We start from the raw sequence: 19306 nt of genomic DNA on the forward strand, positions 1-19306 counted from the left end.
CTTAACTGCCCTTGAGAAGGTGGTGATGAGCTGCCTTCTTGAACCACTGCAGCCCATGTGTTGTACGTATGACCATGGTGCCATTTGGGAGGGAGTTCCAGGATTTTGACCCAGAGACAGTGAAGGATCCGAAATATTTCCAGATGGTGAGTGGCTTGGAGGGGAACTTCCAGGTGGTTGTGTTCCCATGCATCTGCTGCTCTTGTCCTTCTAGATGGTAGCAGTTGTGGGTTTGGGAGGTGCTGTCTAAGGAGACTTGGTGAGTTCCTACAGTGCATCTTGTAGATGGTACACAATTGCTGCCATTGTGTGCTGGTGGTGGTGCAGGGAATGAATGTTTGTGGACAGGGTGCCAATCAAGCAGGCTGCTTTGCATACCGGCACACAGTGGATGGTGTTAAGCTTCTTGAGTGCTGTTGGAGCTGCACTCATCCAGGCAAGTGGTGAGTATTCCATCACATTCCTGACCTGTGCCTTGTAGATAGTGGACCGGCTTGGGGAGTCAGGAGGTGAGTTACTTGCCACAGAATTCCCAACCTCTGACCTGCTCTTGTAGCCACAATATTTATATGGCTAGTCCAGTTCAGTTTCTGGTCAATGGTTAAGTACTGTAAAGCCATTACTGTACATTTACTGAAGGAAAAACATTGATTTATGTAAATCTACTTAACTATTGAACATCCTGGACGTTATCACATTTAAATTGCTGGACCTATTTAACATCAAGAACATTGCCACCATAATTGAACCCAGGCCTTAGCATATTTCTCTTTTGCTCTTTACAGGTGTGCAAGAATTTGTTAAATGCACTTCAAATCGTCCAACTTAACTGTCAATCATCACCAAATTATCATGTGTAATGATTCCTGGCCAGATCCCGGGACGTGGGAAGTGATCCAGTTAGCGACCAATAACGCTTTGCTTTAAGTAGATAAAGTTTGAGATTCAAGGTGCTTACTAAGTGAATAAAGTCACAAGATTCCATAGATTTAGAACAAACAAAAATAAAGTTTACTATACAAACTCAGAAAGATAAAACAATTTACAATACCTATCTTATACTTTAACATTCAGGTTAAGCATGAGGTACATATGAATTAACAGGCAAACTGTAGTCAACCACACCACACTATGGAATAAGTGACAGATGCGACCAAACCTGATTCCATGGATTTCTCACCAACCCACCCAGACGGTTGTCACATCATGAGCCAACCAATGTCACTGAAACTTCTTTCTCACGAGGGCTTCTAATCTCCACATTTGAAGATTTTACTTTGGAATTCCCTCCAAATGTTGCTCCTACTTGGATGTCTTCAACTGCGACCCAGCTCGCAGGGTTTCAATCTCGACGTCTGAGATTCCTTTACCCTGGATCGCTGAATACACTCGAGCCTTATCTTCCATGTACAATTTCAGATCTCCAGCCATTCCAACCAGAACACCACTGCTCCAAAGGGCCTACAGCACAAAGTTACCAACCTGTGGCTGCCTTCTCGGATCTTCAGGGCTCCTCTTGTGTCCACTTCACTTAAAGTCGGCTCCCTGCAGCTCTTTCTTTAATTTGGAGCCTGTTTCCCTGCTCCTTTCTTTAACTTAGCTTAACAGGACATATTTCTGTCCCCTGGCTTTATCCCTTACCTGGAACTTCCTTTCGGGACATCTCACTGAGCCCATCCCTGATTTAGGACCTTCTCCTTGTCCTTCTTCCTGGGATATACTCATTAAGATGACGCTCCGTATCAGGTTATTTCACCTGCCTCTTCATGCCGTTTTCTTTTTTCCCTTCTGCGCAGGCGCGCAACACCGGACCCCGGCCTGAGGAATGCAAAAAAACTGAACTGCACGTGCAGCCACTTCTCAGCTGGCACATGCGCAAGATACCCGAGCTTTGTCGGGATCCAGAGTTCCTGATCTCTGAAGGAAAGCATAGGTTTCTTAACGCACGTTGCTGTTTATACTTCAGCCTGCATTGTATGACAGCAGCAATAATGGGAATCACCGCAGCTCAAAAAACGTACAGGTCCAGTTGGGCTTTGGCCTGATTGTTTTCTGTGCCCAACTTTACTTCATATGTTCAAATGATGAATTCCACCTGAAACATCACCTTTTGCTAGTTATGATCAAGGGAGGCTATTTAGCCCACCCTAATTTACACTGTGTCTCCTGCCAATGCAAGATGGCCATGCAAGTTGGCTGCTGATATCCTTCTGCACTTGCGCAGAAAACCAATGATGTCATTTGCAGGAGACACAGTGCCAGCGAAAAACCAGAGATTAGGAATGTACAATCAAAGCTCTCTGCTGTTGACTGTGTTATGAATTGGCTGATTCAGCCAGCAATTTTTTGCTCATGTAAGATGGGCATTGACTAGATCAGTTTGAGTTTCCTCGCAGTGAGTCTGCAATCGTGACGTAGTGCTAGAGGTTAACCCTGTGAAGAAATGTTACTCCCTGAAGGATCCTTATTTAACCCCCACACCTTTGGCCAACTCACAACTATAGCCCGACACAGTTTCTTATAGAACCTACCACAGCAGTGCTTTCATCAGGAGTAAATCAGGCACCTGAATGATAAATGGCCTCAAGCAAGACTATCACCAATGCCGAATTTAGGGGATTGGGATTAATAAGGAGCAAAAAGTTGAAAATGTAAACTGCGTGAAATGGTTGGAGAGAAAGCATGCAGGAGGTGGGGTTTTTTTAATCACTGTCTTTAACGGCTGTTTGATAAGTATTTCTGCTCATGCATGCTGCCTACTCAGTCATTTACAATGATGTCACGGAGTGAAACTGTACAATCGTGCATGCACAGCATTGGCAGCAAACGTAGCTGTTAATTTGTCCATCCAGAAACATCAAGTCCCTCCTTTTCTTAAATTATTCTAGGATTTTCACTTCCAATACTCTATTTGGAAGCCCATTTCCTTAAGACCATAAGACATAGCAGCAGAAATTAGGCCATTTGGCCCACTGAGTCTGCTCCGCCATTCAATCATGGCTGATAAGTTTCTCAACGCTATTCTCCCGCCTTCTCCCCATAACCTTTGATTCCCATACCAGTCAAGAACCTATCTATCTTGGTCTTAAGTGCACTCAATGACCTGGCCTCCACAGCCTTCTGTGGCAATGAATTCCATAGATTCACCACTCTCTGGCGAAAGAAGTTTCTCCTCATCTCTGTTCTAAAAGGACTTCCCTTTACTCTGAGGCTGTGCTCTCGGGCCCTAGTCTCTCCTACTAATGGAAACATCTTCCCCACGTCCACTCTATCCAGGCCTTTCAGTATTCTGTAAGTTTCAATCAGATCCCCCTCATCCTTCTAAACTCCATCGTGTAGAGACCCAGAGTCCTCAAACGTTCCTCATATGTTAAGCCTTTCATTCCTGAGATCGTTCTCGTGAACCTCCTCTGGATCCTCTCCAGGGCCAGAACATCTATATTCTAGTCCTCTCGAAATAAATGCCAACATTGCATTTGCCTTCCTGACTACCGACTCAACCTGCAAGTTAACCTTAAGAGAATCCTGGACTAGGACTCCCAAGTTCCTATGCATTCCAGATTTCTGAATTCTCTCCCCATTTAGAAAAGAGTCTATGCCTCTATTCTTCCTACCAAAGTGCATGACCTCACACTTCCCCACGTTGTATTCCATCTGCCACTTCTTTGCCCATTCTCCTAACCTGTCCAAATCCTTCTGCAGCCTCCCCGCCTCCTCAATACTACCTATCCCTCCACCTATCTTTGTATCATCTGCAAACTTAGCCAGGATGCCCTCAGTTCCTTCATCTAGATCATTAATGTATAAAGTGAAAAGTTGTGGTCGCAACACTGAACCCTGCGGAACTCCACTAGTCACCGGCTGCCATCCTGAGGAAGGATCCCCTTATCCCCACTCTCTGCCTCCTGCCAGACAGCCAATCTTCTATTCATGCTAGTACCTTGCCTCTAACACCATGGGCTCTTATCTTACTGAGCAGCCTCTTGTGCGGCACCTTGTCAAAGGCCTTCTGGAAGTCCAAGTAGATAACATCCATTGGCTCTCCTTTGACTAACCTACTCGTTACCTCCTCAAAGAATTCTAACAGATTTGTCAGGCATGACCTCCCCTTGATGAAACCATGCTGACTTTGCCCTATTTTATCATGCATTTCCAAGTATTCTGAAATCTGAATTAATAATGGACTCTAAAATCTTACCAACGACCGAGGTCAGGCTAATCGGCCTGTAATTTCCTATCTTTTGCCTCACTCCCTTCTTGGACAAGGGGGGTTACATTAGCAATTTTCCAGTCCTCTGGGACCCTCCCTGGCTCGAGTGATTCCTGAAAGATCACCATTAACGCCTCCACTATCTCTTCAGCTATCTCTTTCAGAACTCTGGGGTGCAATCCATCTGGACCAGGTGATTTATCCAACTTCAGACCTTTCAATTTTCCTAGTACATTCTCCTTGGTAATGGCCATTATACTCACTTCTGCCCCCCGACTCTCTTGAACTTTGGGGATGTTACTCGTGTCTTCCACCGTGAAGACTGACGCAAAGTACCTATTCCGTTCCTCCGCCATTTCTTTGTTCCCCACTACTACTTCTCCAGCGTCATTTTCCAGCAGCCCAATGTCCACTTTTGCCTCTCTCTTACCCTTTATATATCTAAAAATACTCTTGCAATCTTCTTTTATATTACTGGCTAGTTTACCCTCATATTTAATCTTCTCCCTCCTTATTTCTTTTTTAGTTGCCCTCTGTTGGTCTTTGTAGGTTTCCCAATCCCCTGGTTTCCCACTGCTCTTCGCCGCATTGTATGCTTTCTCTTTAGCTTTTATGATGTCCCTGACTTCCCTTGTCAGCCATGGTTGCCTTGTCCTCCCTTTAGTATGCTTCTTCCTAGGGATGAATTTTTGCTGTCTCCCCCCAAATTACTCCCAGAAACTCCTGCCATTGTTGTTCCACTGTCTTTCCTGCTAGGCTCATCTCCTAGTCAATTCTGGCCAGCTCCTCCCTCATGCCTCTGTAATTGCCTTTATTCAACTGTAATACCGTTACATCTGATTCCAGCTTTTTCCTCTCAAATTGCAGGGTAAATTCCATCATATTATGGTCACTTTCTCCTAAGGGTTCCTTCACCTTAAGCTCCCTTATCAAATCTGCCTCATTACACATCACTAAATCTAGAATTGCCTGTTCCCTAGTGGGCTCCACCACAAGCTGCTTCAAAAAGCCATCTTGTAGACATTCCACAAATTCCTTTTCTTGAGATCCATTACCAACCTGATTTTCCCAGTCTACCTGCATATTGAAATCCCCCATGGTCACTGTAACCTTGCCTTTCTTACACACCTTTTCTATCTCCTGGTGTATCTTGTGCCCCACATCCTGACTACTGTTCAGAGGCCTGTACATAACTCCCATTATGGTGTTTTTTACCTTTGCGGTTCCTCAACTTTACCCACACAGATTCTACATCATCTGACCCTACGTCATTTCTTGCTATCGATTTAATTTCTTACTAACAAAGCAACCCCACCCCCTCTGCCAGGCTGTCTATCTTTTCGATAGGATGTATATCCTTGGATATTTAGCTCCTGGTCCTGATCCCCTTGCAGCCATGTCTCTGTAATGCCCACCACATCATACCTGCCAATTTCAATCTGTGCCACAAGCTCACTTACCTTATTTCATATACTGCGTGCATTCAGATACAACACCTTCAGTCCTGTATTTTCCATCCCCTTTCTCATTGTCGTTCATTTATCTGATATGCTTGAAGTTAGATTCCTAGCCCTTTCCAAACACTCTGTCCTATTTTGTGTTCTGGGGACTTTAATAGCCTCTCCTGGGCTCTCCTTTCTTTTCAGTTTTTTCATAATTTTCCATGAAGTCGAATCCACCCCCCCCACATGCTAACCTGCTGCTTTGTTTCCCATTAGTCATACTTCTTGGAGTTTTACCCTTCCCTCCCCACCCCCACTTGCTAGTTTAAAGTCCTGTTGACCACCCTATTTACCCTTTTCGCTAGAACATTGGTCCAAGATCGGTTCAGGTGGAGACCGTCTCAACGGTATGGATCCCTCCTGTTCCAATACTGATGCCAGTGCCCCACGAAATGGAACCCCTCTTTCCCGCACCACTCTTTTAGCCACGTGTTTACTTCCCTTATTCTCGCGTCCCTATGCCAATTTGTACGTGACTCAGGTAGTAATCCGGAGATTATAACCCTTGAGGGCCTGTTCTTTAATTTAGCTCCTAGTTCCTGATAATCCCCAAACAGGTCCTCTTTCCTAGTCTTACCTATGTTATTTGTCCCGACGTGGACCACAACAACTGGATCCCCACCTCCCTCTCCAATATCCTTTCAAGCCGGTCAGAGATGTCCCTCACCCTGGCACCGGGCAGGCAACATACCATGTGGGACTCTCGATCCTGCTTACAAAGGATGCTATCAATTCCCCTAATTATAGAATCCCCTACAACTACCACTTGTCTTTTTGCTCCCCCCTCTTGAACGGCCTCCTGTGCCACGGTGTCGTGGTCAGCTGAGTCATCCTCCCGACAGCCCTGTTCCTCATCCACACAGGGAGAAAGTACCTCGTACCTGTTGGACAAGATCAAGAGCTGATGCTCTTCTGTTCCAGAACACAGGATCCCTCTACCTGCCTCACTTGCAGTCACACCCTGCTGACCCTGACCACTGACCGAACTTGTGGTACTTAATCTACTAGGCGTGACCGCCTCCTGAAACAAAGCGTCCAGGTAACTCTCCCCCTCCTGAATGTGCCGCAGCATCCGGAGCTCAGACTCAGCCCATCAATTCTGAGCTGGAGTTCCTCCAGCAACCAATACTTGTTGCAGATGTGGTCACTGTGGCTCACAATGGGATCTGCCAGCTCCCACATCATACTGCCACAGCACATCACCTGCCCAGCCATCTCGACTTAGATAATTAATTTATTAATTAGCTTTGCAGTGTTTTTTTTTTAAATTTGGTGCAGATTTCCTACCAACCAATCAGGTCACAGCTTTCCTGTGATGTCACTTTTTCAGTTTTGGCTTCAGTTACTCTGTGCCCCAAGGTCACCACTCCGGTGCTCCTCCCTCCGTGTCTGCTCCCTGGAGACAAGGCTGCGAGTCCCCGAGGTAAGCTAGATTTATATTCACCGCTCTGGTGCTCCTCCCTCCGAGTCTGCTCCCTGGAGACAAGGCCGCGAATCCCCAAGGAAAGCTAGATTTATACTCACTGCTCCGGTGCTCCTCCCTCCGAGTCTGCTCCCAGGCTTTACTCGCCAATCAGCTGCTTTTTCTTTAAAATCCACTTTCAGAAGAATGTCCCTCGCAGGTCTGGTGCACTCCTGAAGGCACTGCCCTCTTCCTCTCTCTTTTTTTTAGGTTTGAGGAGGAGGGAGGGATGGAAACACTACAGCAATGTAATGTTTGGGGCTATTCCGTTCTTTGACAGTGGGTCCTCCTCAATTTCCTCCTGAGTCGCGGTGTCTGTGGTGACTTCTCCCAGAATGCTTTAGTCACTTCTCACCAGCTCCCTCTGTTGGATCCCTCTATGCCATTACTCTGTGTGAGGCACTTTCTAATATCAGCCCTAAATTTGCCTTTCGAAAATTTGAGCCCATCTCCCCGTTCTCTTCTCTCAATTTAAAGTCATGATCCAGATTTACATTTTATATTTTCTTAGCTATCACAAAGGCTTTTAAAAGATCATCGCTCAAATACCTAATTTCCAAGCTGAAAAGCTCATGTTTCTTCCAGTGTTTCCTCTCAACTCTGAGCCTTTATACAAGACATCAGCCGTGTAGGTTGTCTTCAGAACATGAATGTCTCCTTTTGTCTCTTGGAAACTAGAAATGGACACAGTACTCATGGTGTAGTCTGATCAAAGCATTATACTGTTTGATCAATTCTTCCTCCAACCTGTGTACTATGGTTCATCGTTCAATTAATTTTGACTGCTGCTCTTTATTGGTTGGATATGTTGTGCATCAAGTCTACCAAGGCTCCTAATTCTTTTCATCCATAGCCATTTCAATACAATTCATGGAGTATGTTTGTCAGCCATTCTAAGCAGAATACTTAACCTGTCTGCAGTAAATTTCATCTGCTATTGTTCCCCTACCTACATATACTACTCAGCTCATTTTGTAATTCCTAAATTGTTTCATCTGATTCTACTGTTCCTCCTAGCTTGATATCATCTGTAAATTGGCTTAATTTGCATTCAGCTTCTAAATCCAAATAATTGATGGAAATTACAAAAACACTGAGTCACTCCGACTTCCCACCGTCAGAACAGAACTCCTTCAACAACTAAGTGTGAAACACACTCTGAACAAGTGCATTGTTTCTCTACGACAGCCATTAACTCCCTTGCATTTTATTCCATGACATCTTTGTCAGTTAATAATTCCTCCCCTCTACTCTAATCCAGAATTAAGTAAATCAGTCCTGTAAATTTAAGAAGAATTGTAATATAACAAAGTGCTGGAAATTCTCAGCAGGTCTGGCAGAACCTGTGGGGAGGGAAACAGAGTTAACATTTGTGTTGAATGTGACTCTTCAAAATCCATCACATTTTGACCTTCCTTCACTTTTGAAGAGTCACATTCGACATGAAACGTTAACCCTGTTTCCCTCCCCACAGGTTCTGCCTGACCTGCTAAGAATTTCCAACACTTTGCTTTAATTACAATTTTTCTTAAATTTACAGGACAGATCTACTTAATTCACTCTTTCAGTGGCCAGAATCAGCACTTCTCTCTTCCTACAAAAAAGATTAACCCCTCAACTCAATGAAATGTCACTGCCCACTCAAGTGTAGCCATCCTCACCTCTGAGGCCATGGATTTAAGATCCATTCCAGATTCTTGAGCGCATAATGCAGACTGGCACTTCAGTGCTGTACTTGGGGAATGCTGTACTGTCAGTGGTGTCCTTTCAGTGAGATGTTAAACCAAGACATCTGCCCTCTCAAGTGCAGATGAAAGATCCCATGGTTCTATTTGAACAAGAACAATGAAGTGCTTCCAGTGCTATGGCTGGTATTTATCCATCAATCAACACCACCAAAACAGATTATCTGGTCATTTATTTTATTAATATTTGCAGGACCTGGCTGTGTGAATACTGACTCTGATGCTTCTCTACATTTCAATCGAAAGTGCTTAACTGGGCGCAAAATGCATGGGGATAGCTTAAGGACATTAAAGAAACCTTTTAATTCCATTTCTTATTTCTCAGCTCATTAAGGAGCATGCTAACTTAACACGACAAGGTGTGGTAGGATGACCTGCCCACAGTTCTGTGCAACATGTCTTGCCAATTTTCAGCAGTTCCATTGATACAGTGTCCATTGTTCCATAAGGAGGGAAGAGAAATTTCACAAGCATCCTAGCATCTCACTGCACAGCAGCATTCATGGAAGCAAAGCTCTTAGCTCAATTCTGACTACTGAATGTTCTATGCCCAAGCTGTCTTCACACTATTGGGACTGAAGATTCAGCTCAATTTTTCACAACCACTGACTTTTATTGTGGCTCAGCGACACTTAAGAATAATATTTATTACACATAATGTATTTACAATTCAATCATTGTAGAAGAAATTATAATCATATTCCAGCAATTAATTTTAGATTTCACCTATTATTTTGCTACACACAGTATTTTAAGATTCGGTATCTAGTGTAATTAGCACTGCTGTTGTGAAATGTTGCACAAAATGTAAATGCACCATCTAAAACGCTAATAGCTGCAGTGAAACTGTAAGAATCTCTTTAATTGATCCAATCATTGATCTTCAGATATAATGGGGATTTGTTGTAGCAGTAGCTTGTCAAATGTAACACATAATGATTGTACATAGTGGGCCTATTAAAGCTAATTGACCACACATATAATGTGAGTTTCACAGTTATGATGAGGATTTATTGTAAGAATGTAACATACATCAGCACGAATCTTCTGGCAAACAACTTAAGCCGTTGATGCACCTTGGGACCCCGAGGAAGCCCTGATGAGTGCACATGCATGGTACTTATCGGGGAAGTTTCAATTTCCAATTGCTGGTTTTACCCTGCCCAGACTGCTGCAAGATTCCTTACGACAGTGGAATGTGATGTTAGAACCACGTAGACTTGGGCGGTTTGCTCTATACTTACCCTGTTTTTACACAGATTGACTTAGAGCTTTTCATAGCAGGTTTAAAGCACGAACAGCATAAACCACACCAACACCACAGCAACTGGGAACTCCAACATAGCTCAATCCCAATACAGTTCAGCATCCCCTGACAATGTTCATCCCTCTCCTCCTGTACCCCTGACTGTGTTCACACCCCACTACACCCCTCTCCTGACAATGTTCACCCCTGACAGTGCTCACCCCACCAATGCGTACTCCCTAGTGTTGACATCCTCTGTTCCCTCGACAGCGCTCACCCACCCCACACGTACCCAGAACAGGAGTGAGACAGCACTGCAGGGGAGTGGGGGAGGGGGTGTGGAGCATTGTCAGAGGTGAGGGGGCAGTGAACAATATCGGGGTTTGAGAGGGGTGAGCATTGTCAGGGGTGAGGGCAGGGGTGAGTATCTTCGGAGTGAGATGAGGGGTGAGCATCGTCGGGGGTGAGGGGTGAGGTGAGCATCATCAGGGAGTGAGGGGTGAGGTGAGCATTGCCAGGGAGTGAGGGGTGAGGTGAGCATCGTCAGCGAGTGAAGTGTGAGATGAGCATCGCCAGGGAGTGAAGGGTGAGGTGAGCAGTCAGTGAGTGAGGGGTGAGGTGAGCATCGTCAGGGAGTGAGAGGAAGTATGAGCTGTATCAGAGCATGTGAGCTGTGTAAGGGGGTGAGGCTATGTAATGGTGTGGTTCAAGGTGGAGGGGGTGACTAGTCCATTTAAAAACTGCAAGTCAATGAAGATAGACTGCAGGGTGTCTTCAGTTCATAATGCAAAAAAGGAGTGTGGCTTCACTGGAACTTCACTCGCCACGTAGCTTCCCAAGTCTGTTTGTTGCTGGATTCAAACTGGAGCTGGGACCAGAAGATGCAAAGGCTCCAGCATAACATGGTAACTGTGCAGTTTAAATCGCAGTCAGCGATGGGCGCACCTGTTCCGGAAGATCTGGGCCATTGTCTATATTATTCCAGTAACATTATGGAAAAAAAAAGCAATATGAACCATGTGGCATAGTAACAGTTTTGAAGGACATTGTCAGGTTTTTCAAGGTTTACTCTCTTATCATATTATGTGAAATTTTAAGTATATTATCTTACACATAATACACTCCTACTGGTTTATCTTCCATGCAAGACCCCATTGCAAATCGGCATTTTGCTCTTAGCTACATGTTATTCACCATGGAACACACTCCTAGTTTATCCACAATATCAATCCCATTATCCTCCATGTAAAATCCCAAGATCTGTGTTATCTTCCATGTGAAACATCCCCAGTGCTTTGTAACCTGCATGTAATACATTCCTTTCCCTGCTTCACAAAAACAACAGTATGGCACACTATATCTTATACTTAGCACACAACTAGCTCTTTCTTCTTCTCCTTCAACTCAATTTTATCATCTCTTATAAAGGCAGTGACTTGGTCAATGAATGCAAAACATTTTTATTCGTTCATGGGATGCAGATGTTGCTTGCTATGCCAGTAGTTACCCTAATTCAGAGGACATTTAAGAGTCAGGTCTGGGAGTCACATGCAGGCCAAACCAGGTAAGGATGGCAGATTTCCTTCCCTAAAGTGAGCCAGATGGGTTTTTACAACAATCGACAATGGTTTCATGGCATTCCAGATTTTTATTGAATTCAAATTCCACCATCTGCCATGGTGGGATTCAAACCCAGATCCCCAAGAGCATTACCCTGGGTCTCTGGATTACTAGCCCAGCGACAAAACCACTACGCCATCTCCTCTCCAGATGTAACAGCTTTTAAGCCAGGCAGGGAAAGGGGAGAAGGAGCGGAAAGGACAAATGAGAAGGTCTCCGACAGGATGGGAAGCAGGAAACCTTAAATGTCAGAAAAGAAAATAGTGCAAGGCAAAGAGAGATGGTAATGGGACAAGTACAAAAAACAAAAGATGTGTCTAAAGGAAGTGCAAATGTGACGAGCAGAATCATCATAAACAGCTGTCGTTGAAAAACAAAAGAAGCACAAAGAGGAAAATAATGCGGGCAGAGGTTATGATCTGAAATTGCTGATCTCAATGTTGAGTCTGGAAGGCTGTAAGGTGCCAGTCCTCAAACATACATCGAGCTTCATTGGAATATTGTAGGAAGCAGAAGACAGAGAAGTCAAAGTGGGGAATTAAAATGACAGGCAAGCAGAAGCTCAGAGTCATGTTTGCAGACTGAACAGTGATGTTCCACAAAGTGGTCACCAAATCTGTGTTTGGACTCCCCAGTGTAGAGGAGACCACATTGTGAGCAGCAAACACAGCATATTAAATTGAAAGAAGTACAAGTAAATTGCTTTTTCTAATTTTTTATAAAGAAAGTGTATTTGAGACCTTGGATGATAAGAAGGGAGGAGATAAAAGACAGGTGTTGTATCTGTTCTGCTTGCGTGGGAAGGTGCCATAGGAGGGGGAGGGGGTTTTGGGAAGTGGAACAGAGCACTGCAATGGTCCCTTTAGAAGGACGAGAGTGGAGGGGAGGGGAAGGTGCATTTGGTGATGGCATCACTGAATATGGAGGTTGGTGGGACGGAAGGTAAAGGGGAAACTCTTGTGAGGGTTGAATGGGTGAGAACAGAAGTTTGGGAACAGACTTGGTTGAGGGCTGTCACTAGCGTGTTGGGGTGGCGGGGTGTAGAAAGAGTTCTCAGTTTAGGGAAAAGGAAGACATATTAGAAGCACTGGGGAAGGTTGTATCATCAGAATGGAAGCAACAGATAAACCAGGAGAATGGAATAGAGTCTTTAAAAGAACTAGGATCTGAGTGGGGGAGCTGTGGAGGTCAGTGGGCTTACAGTGAACATTGGTCAATATATTTTGAACTCTCTGATGAAGTTGAATACAAAGGGCATACATTTGACATGATGTGTACAAGTTAAGACTCAGAATTTTGGAAAACAATGTTAAATTACAAAGATTTTCTGAATATTTTGAGGTCAAACCTGTATGCTTGTCTCTTCTGAAATGTCATATTATTGTCAGTCGTGGAATGGTATTTTCCTCTTGTTTGGGGCCCCTGTAGCTAGTTCCCATTGATATGTGAGAGTTTGAGGAACAGCACCTAATTTTTCAACTAGGCACTTTACAACCTCCTGGCTTCAACACGGAGTTCAACAACTTGAGATCATAAACACCGCTTTTTTATGACATGTTCTCCCAATTTCTCTGACATTTTCTTGCACAGCAAGTATGCCACTGTTTACACCTCCACTTTTGTTTCTTTATTGTCCAATTACAATCCACTTTTGCTGTGCACCATCATCCTCTTTGTCACTTAATCACTCCTGCCTTATCACAGGCTTTCCTTTTTGTTCTTTCCTCCCCATAACTCTATACTTGCTTATAAACCGCTAAATCTCACTTTTTCCAGCTCTGATGGAAGGTCATCAAACTGAGATGTTAACTCTGATTCTCTCTCCATAGATGTTGCCCGACTTGCAGGGTGTTTCCAGAATTTTAATTCTACATTTTCCGGCATCTGCAGTATTCTGCTTTTGTCCTCTCGATATGTATTCAGCCATTACACAGCTTCTGCACCAACAGAGCATTTACCCTGACTTGATACATACTGTTCTTTACCCAGCTGTGTTTGTCTCGTTTATGAGAATCATCCCTACAAACAGCTTGCAGCAGCTAATAATACATTCCATTATATGATCTTCCTTTGGCTTCTCTGTCAAATACTTCTACTGTCTTTTAGAATTAGGCTTCCGGGCCAGATCGATGCGTTTTCACGCTATATTCTTAAAAACAGCTATTTGCCATAAATGGAAGTTAACAAAGGCTTTGTCAATGATGGAATTACAGAGACACAAATTGCTGTGTTTTCCAACAACATCAATTGCTTCAGCAGCTTACTAAAACATAATTCTGTGCCCAAGTTTTTCTCTTTGCCAATTTAAACTCTTTATTCTAAATAAGTTAATGTCACCACTAAAATAGCAGACATAGGGACTTGGTAGGTGTATGCTCAGCGTACTGGACAATTACATTGTTCACAGTAACTTCTACCCTTGTATGTCCATAGAAAAACACACATTGGAGGAGTACCATTATTTGAAATGTCAATTTCAAAATGACAACCCTGGCAATGTTAGGGTGAGACCAGGCCAATAAAACCTTTTTTTAAAGACTTTTTTAAAAAAGACTGTTAGCGCTGGGTGCGAAAATCAAACCAGTACAGTTTTAGAAATTTCATTTATGGCACAAAGTTAATTTAAGCTTTCCAACAATCCAATTACTTGTTTTCAAGAGCAGATTGGCAGTAAAATATCCTTCGGGAGCACTTCTCACCTTCACACCCGCTGTGCGTGACCTCTGCAAAAGGATTATCACACTGGTTGCACTGACGTCCAATCACTCCTGGTCTACAGTGGCATTGGCCGGTTTCTTGATCACATGACCTGGAAAACGAGCCAATGGGATAGCAGTCACAAGGCAGGCATGCATCGCTTCCAACAGGACGATAGTGAAACTCCTGGAAGAACAAAAATAGACTCATGTTAAATCGAGTTGAAAACTGGTACCTTTTGTGTGACTAAAATACTTGTAGGCCTCCTTGCTTATGAAAATAATGAACTGAATCAGTCCATTAACCATAAGTAAAAATTGGGAATTCTAATACGGTAGTGTTTAACAATGAATTGTTGATTAAAATTAACGATGGCCAACTTTAGGGATTCTGTTATCCAACCAATTTCAAATCTCTCCTTTCAAAGTGGGCTTTGGGTTCAAAAGGACATACATTTACTTCAAAATGGGTACAGTACTGGAACCAGAAACTACGTGAAATCAGCTCAGATGCATACAATAAATATATAGAAAGCTACACTCTCACAATAGCATAGTGGTAATGTAACCAGTAATCTAGAGGTCTAAATTAATGCTCCATAGTCCTGAGTTCAAATCCCATCAGGGGCAGCTGGGGAATTTAAATTCAATTAATTAATATCTGGAATAAAACGTTAGTCTCAGTAATGATGATCATGAATCTAATGGATTGCTGTTAAAACTAATGTCCTTCAACTGAGGCAGCAGAAACAACAAAGGCACACCCAGCCCTCCCTAACATCTGGGGACTTGTGCCAAAATTGGGAGAGCTGCCCCAGAGCCATACTTTACAGCCAGCCAATGTCCTACACTTCTCCATCATTATACTGTGTAAGTCCTGTCTCAAAGTTATGACGGACTTACCAGAGATGGCAACACAGTGGTATGCAGTCAGGAAGGACCTGGGAGTCCTCAACACTGACTACAAACCTCAAAGTCTCATGGCATCAGGTGGGCAAGGAAATCTCTTGCTGATTACCACCTCTCCTCCAGAGTCCTGATGAAGGGCCAGCAACCTGAAACATTAATGCTGTTTCTGTTTCTACAGATGCTGCCAGACCTGCTGAGTATTTCCAGCATTTTCTGTTTTTATTCCACTTCTGACTGAGCTAGCCAAGTCCTAAAGGACATATCTGCTGGACTGGGTCTGCAGCAGGTGGTGAGAGAACCACCAGTGAGGGAAAACCTTACTTGACCCCATCTTCGCCAATCTACCTGTCACAGACTGTCCCTAACAGTATTGGTAGAAGACAACAGCACAATTCTGGTGGAGATAAAGTCCTGTCTTCACATTGAGGACACCATCCATTGTGTTGTGTGGCACTAGCACTGTGCTAAATAAGAGAATAGATTAGCAGCTCAAAACTGGACATCCATGAGGCATTGCAGTCCATCAGTAGCAACAGAATTGTATTCAAAAACAATCTCTAACCACATGGCTCAGCATATCTGCCCCCCCCTATCATTATTATCAAGCCAGGGGACCAATCCTGGTTCAATGAGAAATGCAGAAGAGCATGTCAGGAGCAGCATCAGTTATTTCTAAAAAGGAGATGCCAACTTATTGAAGCTTCAATAATGACTTGCATGCATGCTAAACAGTGGAAGCAGCATGCGATAGGCAAAGCTAAGCGATCCCACACCACGAGATCAGATCTAAGCTCTGCAGTGCTGCCATATCCAGTCGTGAATAGCGGTGGACAATTAAGCAACAAACCAGACAGCAAGCTCCACAAATATCCCCAGCCTCATTGTAGAGGGGGGGTGGGGCCCAACACCTCAATGCAAAAAGCAAGGCTGATACATTTGCAACCATCTTCAGCCACAAGTGCCGAATGGATGATCTTAGTCTATGCCTGAGGTTTCCAGCATCATAGAGGCCAGTGGTCAGCCAATTCAATTCACTCCACGTGATACCAATAAATAACTGAAGGCACTGTATATGGCAAAAGTATAGGCCCTGCCAACATCTCAGCTGTAGTACTGAAGACTTTTGCTCCAGAACTAGCCTCACCCCTAGCCAAGCTACTCTAGTATAGCTATAACACTGGCATCTATCCGACAACATGGAAAATTACTCAGGTATGCCCTGTGCTCAAAAAGCAGGACAAATACAATCCAACCAATTATTGCCTAATCAGCCTATTCTCAATCATCAGCAAAGTGATAGAAGGTGTCTTCGACAGTGCTATCAATCAACACTTACCTGGCAATGTCCTGCTCACGGACACTTAGTTTAGGGTCTGTCAGGACCACGTGGCTCCAGAATTCAATACAGCCTTGGTCAAAACATGGACAAAAGGGCTGAATTGTGGAGGTGAGGTGAATGTGACTGTCCTTGACATCAAGGCAGCATTTGACAGATTGTGGCATCAAGGAGTCCCAGCAAAACTGAAGTCAATGGGAAAAAGTCAGGGGGAAAACTCTCCACTTGTTGGACTCATACCTACCACAAAGGAAGATGACTGTGGTTTTTGGAGCCAATCATTTCAGCCCCAGGACATCACTACAGGGGTTCTTCAGGGTAGTGTCCTGGGTCCAAACCATCTTCAGCTGCTTTATCAATGACCTTCCCTCCATTATAAGTTCAGATTGCTGATTTTTGCACTGTGTTCAGTACCATCCACAACTCCTCAGAAGCATTCTGAGCCTGTACTCATCAAGACCTGGACAGCATTCAGGCTTGGGCTGATAAATGGCAAGTAACATTCAGGCCACACAAATACCAGGTAATGACCATCTCCAACAATTGAGTATCTATCCATCTTCCTTTGACATTCAATAGCATTACCATCACCGAATTCCCCACCATCACCATTCTGGGGGCTTTTCATTGATCCAGAATCTCAGCTGGACCAGCCATATGAAACACTGTGACTATAAGAATAAATCAGAGGCTAGGAATTCTGTGCTGAGTAACTCATCTCCTGAGGCCAGATAACTTGTCCATCATCTACAAGGCACAAGTATACTCTCCACTTGCCAGGGTGAATGAAGCTCCAACAACACTCAAGGAAGTTTAACACCATCCAGGACAAAAGTAGGCGACTTGATTGACAGCCTAACCACTATCTTAAACATTCACTCCCTCCATCACTGGCTCTTTCTAAAGCACCAATCAAACCTGCAACCTCTACGACCTAGAAGAAGAAGAATAGCAGGTGCAGGGGAACACCACTGCCTGGCAGTTCCCCTGCAAGTCTCACACCCTATTCTGAATTGGAACTATGTTGCTGTTCCTTCATTGTCGCTGGGTCAAAATTATGAAATTGCCTTCCTAACAACACTGTGGGTGTACCACATGGACTGCAGTGGTTCAAGAAGATTGCTCGCTAATACCTTCTCAGAGGCAATTAGGGATAGGCATAATGCTGACCATGCCAGTGACACCCATTGCCCATGAACTAATATATATTTTAAAAATTACAGAATAGTTTGCAGAAGATGTAAATGCTCACTTTAGTGATGCATAGGCACCATAAAAGTGAGTGATTTTCAAAGATGGGCTTTAAAGATATTGCTGGGGTAGAGTCATTACACAAAGCATTTATAATGAACAATAGATACCTATTGCACAAGCTGAATCTCAAAACATGCAAGGCAGTGGGGAAACTGTTGTCTGTGCCAGGCTAGGAAACTTACTGGCAAAGCAGATTCTTTGAGGGGCAGAGTATGCTGCAATAGTAAGCACTTCCATTATAAGAATAGTGATGCAGCTCTACTCAATGTTAAATTTAAACTCATAATGAATCTCATGAAGAAGCAAAAGCTGTTTTCTTACTATTTTTGATTGTAGGTCCAAAATAAAAAAAGCTGTTGCATGACAGGAAACATTCAAGCCTGAAGGTGAATACACAGTATCAAGGAAGGCAAAAAAAAAAGAGAAAAAAAATTAAAAGTCATTGTTCTGAGGGGAGGATAATACCCACCTTACAGTGGCACTGGCCATTCGTCTTGTTGCAGTCAGGGTCAAATCCCTTATTGATGTTACAGTTGCAGGGTCCACACGTTGGATTCCCCCACCATCCTTTGGGACACTGCTGGTCAATTCTAGACCAAAAGTCAAGAAAGAAAAAAAAAATTATAGCATTTATGATCTGTTGTGCAAAGAACATAGTGACATTTCTCTAGATTTTTGTTTGATCGTTTTCTGTTTGCTGATGTAGAACCATGCCAGTGAGCAAGGCAGCATGTCGATTTGCTCCCATAATTCTCAACAAATTCTGAATCCAATCTTGGGTGCACCATTGAGACAGACATAGAACCAGGCATGATCCAGTGACAACATTTTCAGACCTCTTGAGATAAATTACCTACTCACTGCAGTGTCAGTGGAGGATATTTTGTATGTTATACAAACATACGAATTAGGAGCAGTAGTAGGCCATTTGGGCCCTTGAACCTGTGGCGCCATTCAATAAGATTATGGCTGATCTGATTACGGCCTCAATGCCACTTTCCTGCCTACCCCGATACCCTTTGGTTCCATTATTAGTCAAGAATCTACCTCTGCCTTAAAAATGTTCAATGACCTTGCATTTACACACTCTCTGGAAAAGAGACTTCCATAGACTCACAACCCTCAGAGAGAAAAAAAGTTCTCCTCATCTCAGTCTTAAATGTGAGAGCCTTTATTTTTAAACTAAATCCCCTGGTTCTGGTTTCTCCCACAAGGGAAAAACATCCTCTCAGCATTAATCTGTCAAGCCCCTCAGGATCTTATATGTTTAAAAGTCAAATTGAGATGGGAATCAAAAATTGTTTCTATCGTCAATTGTGAATGACG

General features: G+C 43.6%; 1 protein-coding gene across 1 annotated transcript in view; it reads right to left on the reverse strand.

Annotated features, from left to right (window-relative positions):
- LOC121279976 (cadherin EGF LAG seven-pass G-type receptor 3-like) overlaps positions 1-19306 on the reverse strand; it is a 642224-nt gene that overhangs the window by 212532 nt on the left and 410386 nt on the right. Inside the window, exons 14-15 of the mRNA XM_041191598.1 lie at positions 18450-18570; positions 14485-14668 (exon numbers count right to left, since the gene is read on the reverse strand). Of these exons, the coding sequence (XP_041047532.1) occupies positions 14485-14668; positions 18450-18570 (305 nt within the window). The remainder of the gene's footprint in view (positions 1-14484; positions 14669-18449; positions 18571-19306) is intronic.

Source organism: Carcharodon carcharias, chromosome 7 (genome assembly GCF_017639515.1).
Source record: "Carcharodon carcharias isolate sCarCar2 chromosome 7, sCarCar2.pri, whole genome shotgun sequence".
In the NCBI taxonomy this organism is placed as follows: domain Eukaryota; kingdom Metazoa; phylum Chordata; class Chondrichthyes; order Lamniformes; family Lamnidae; genus Carcharodon; species Carcharodon carcharias.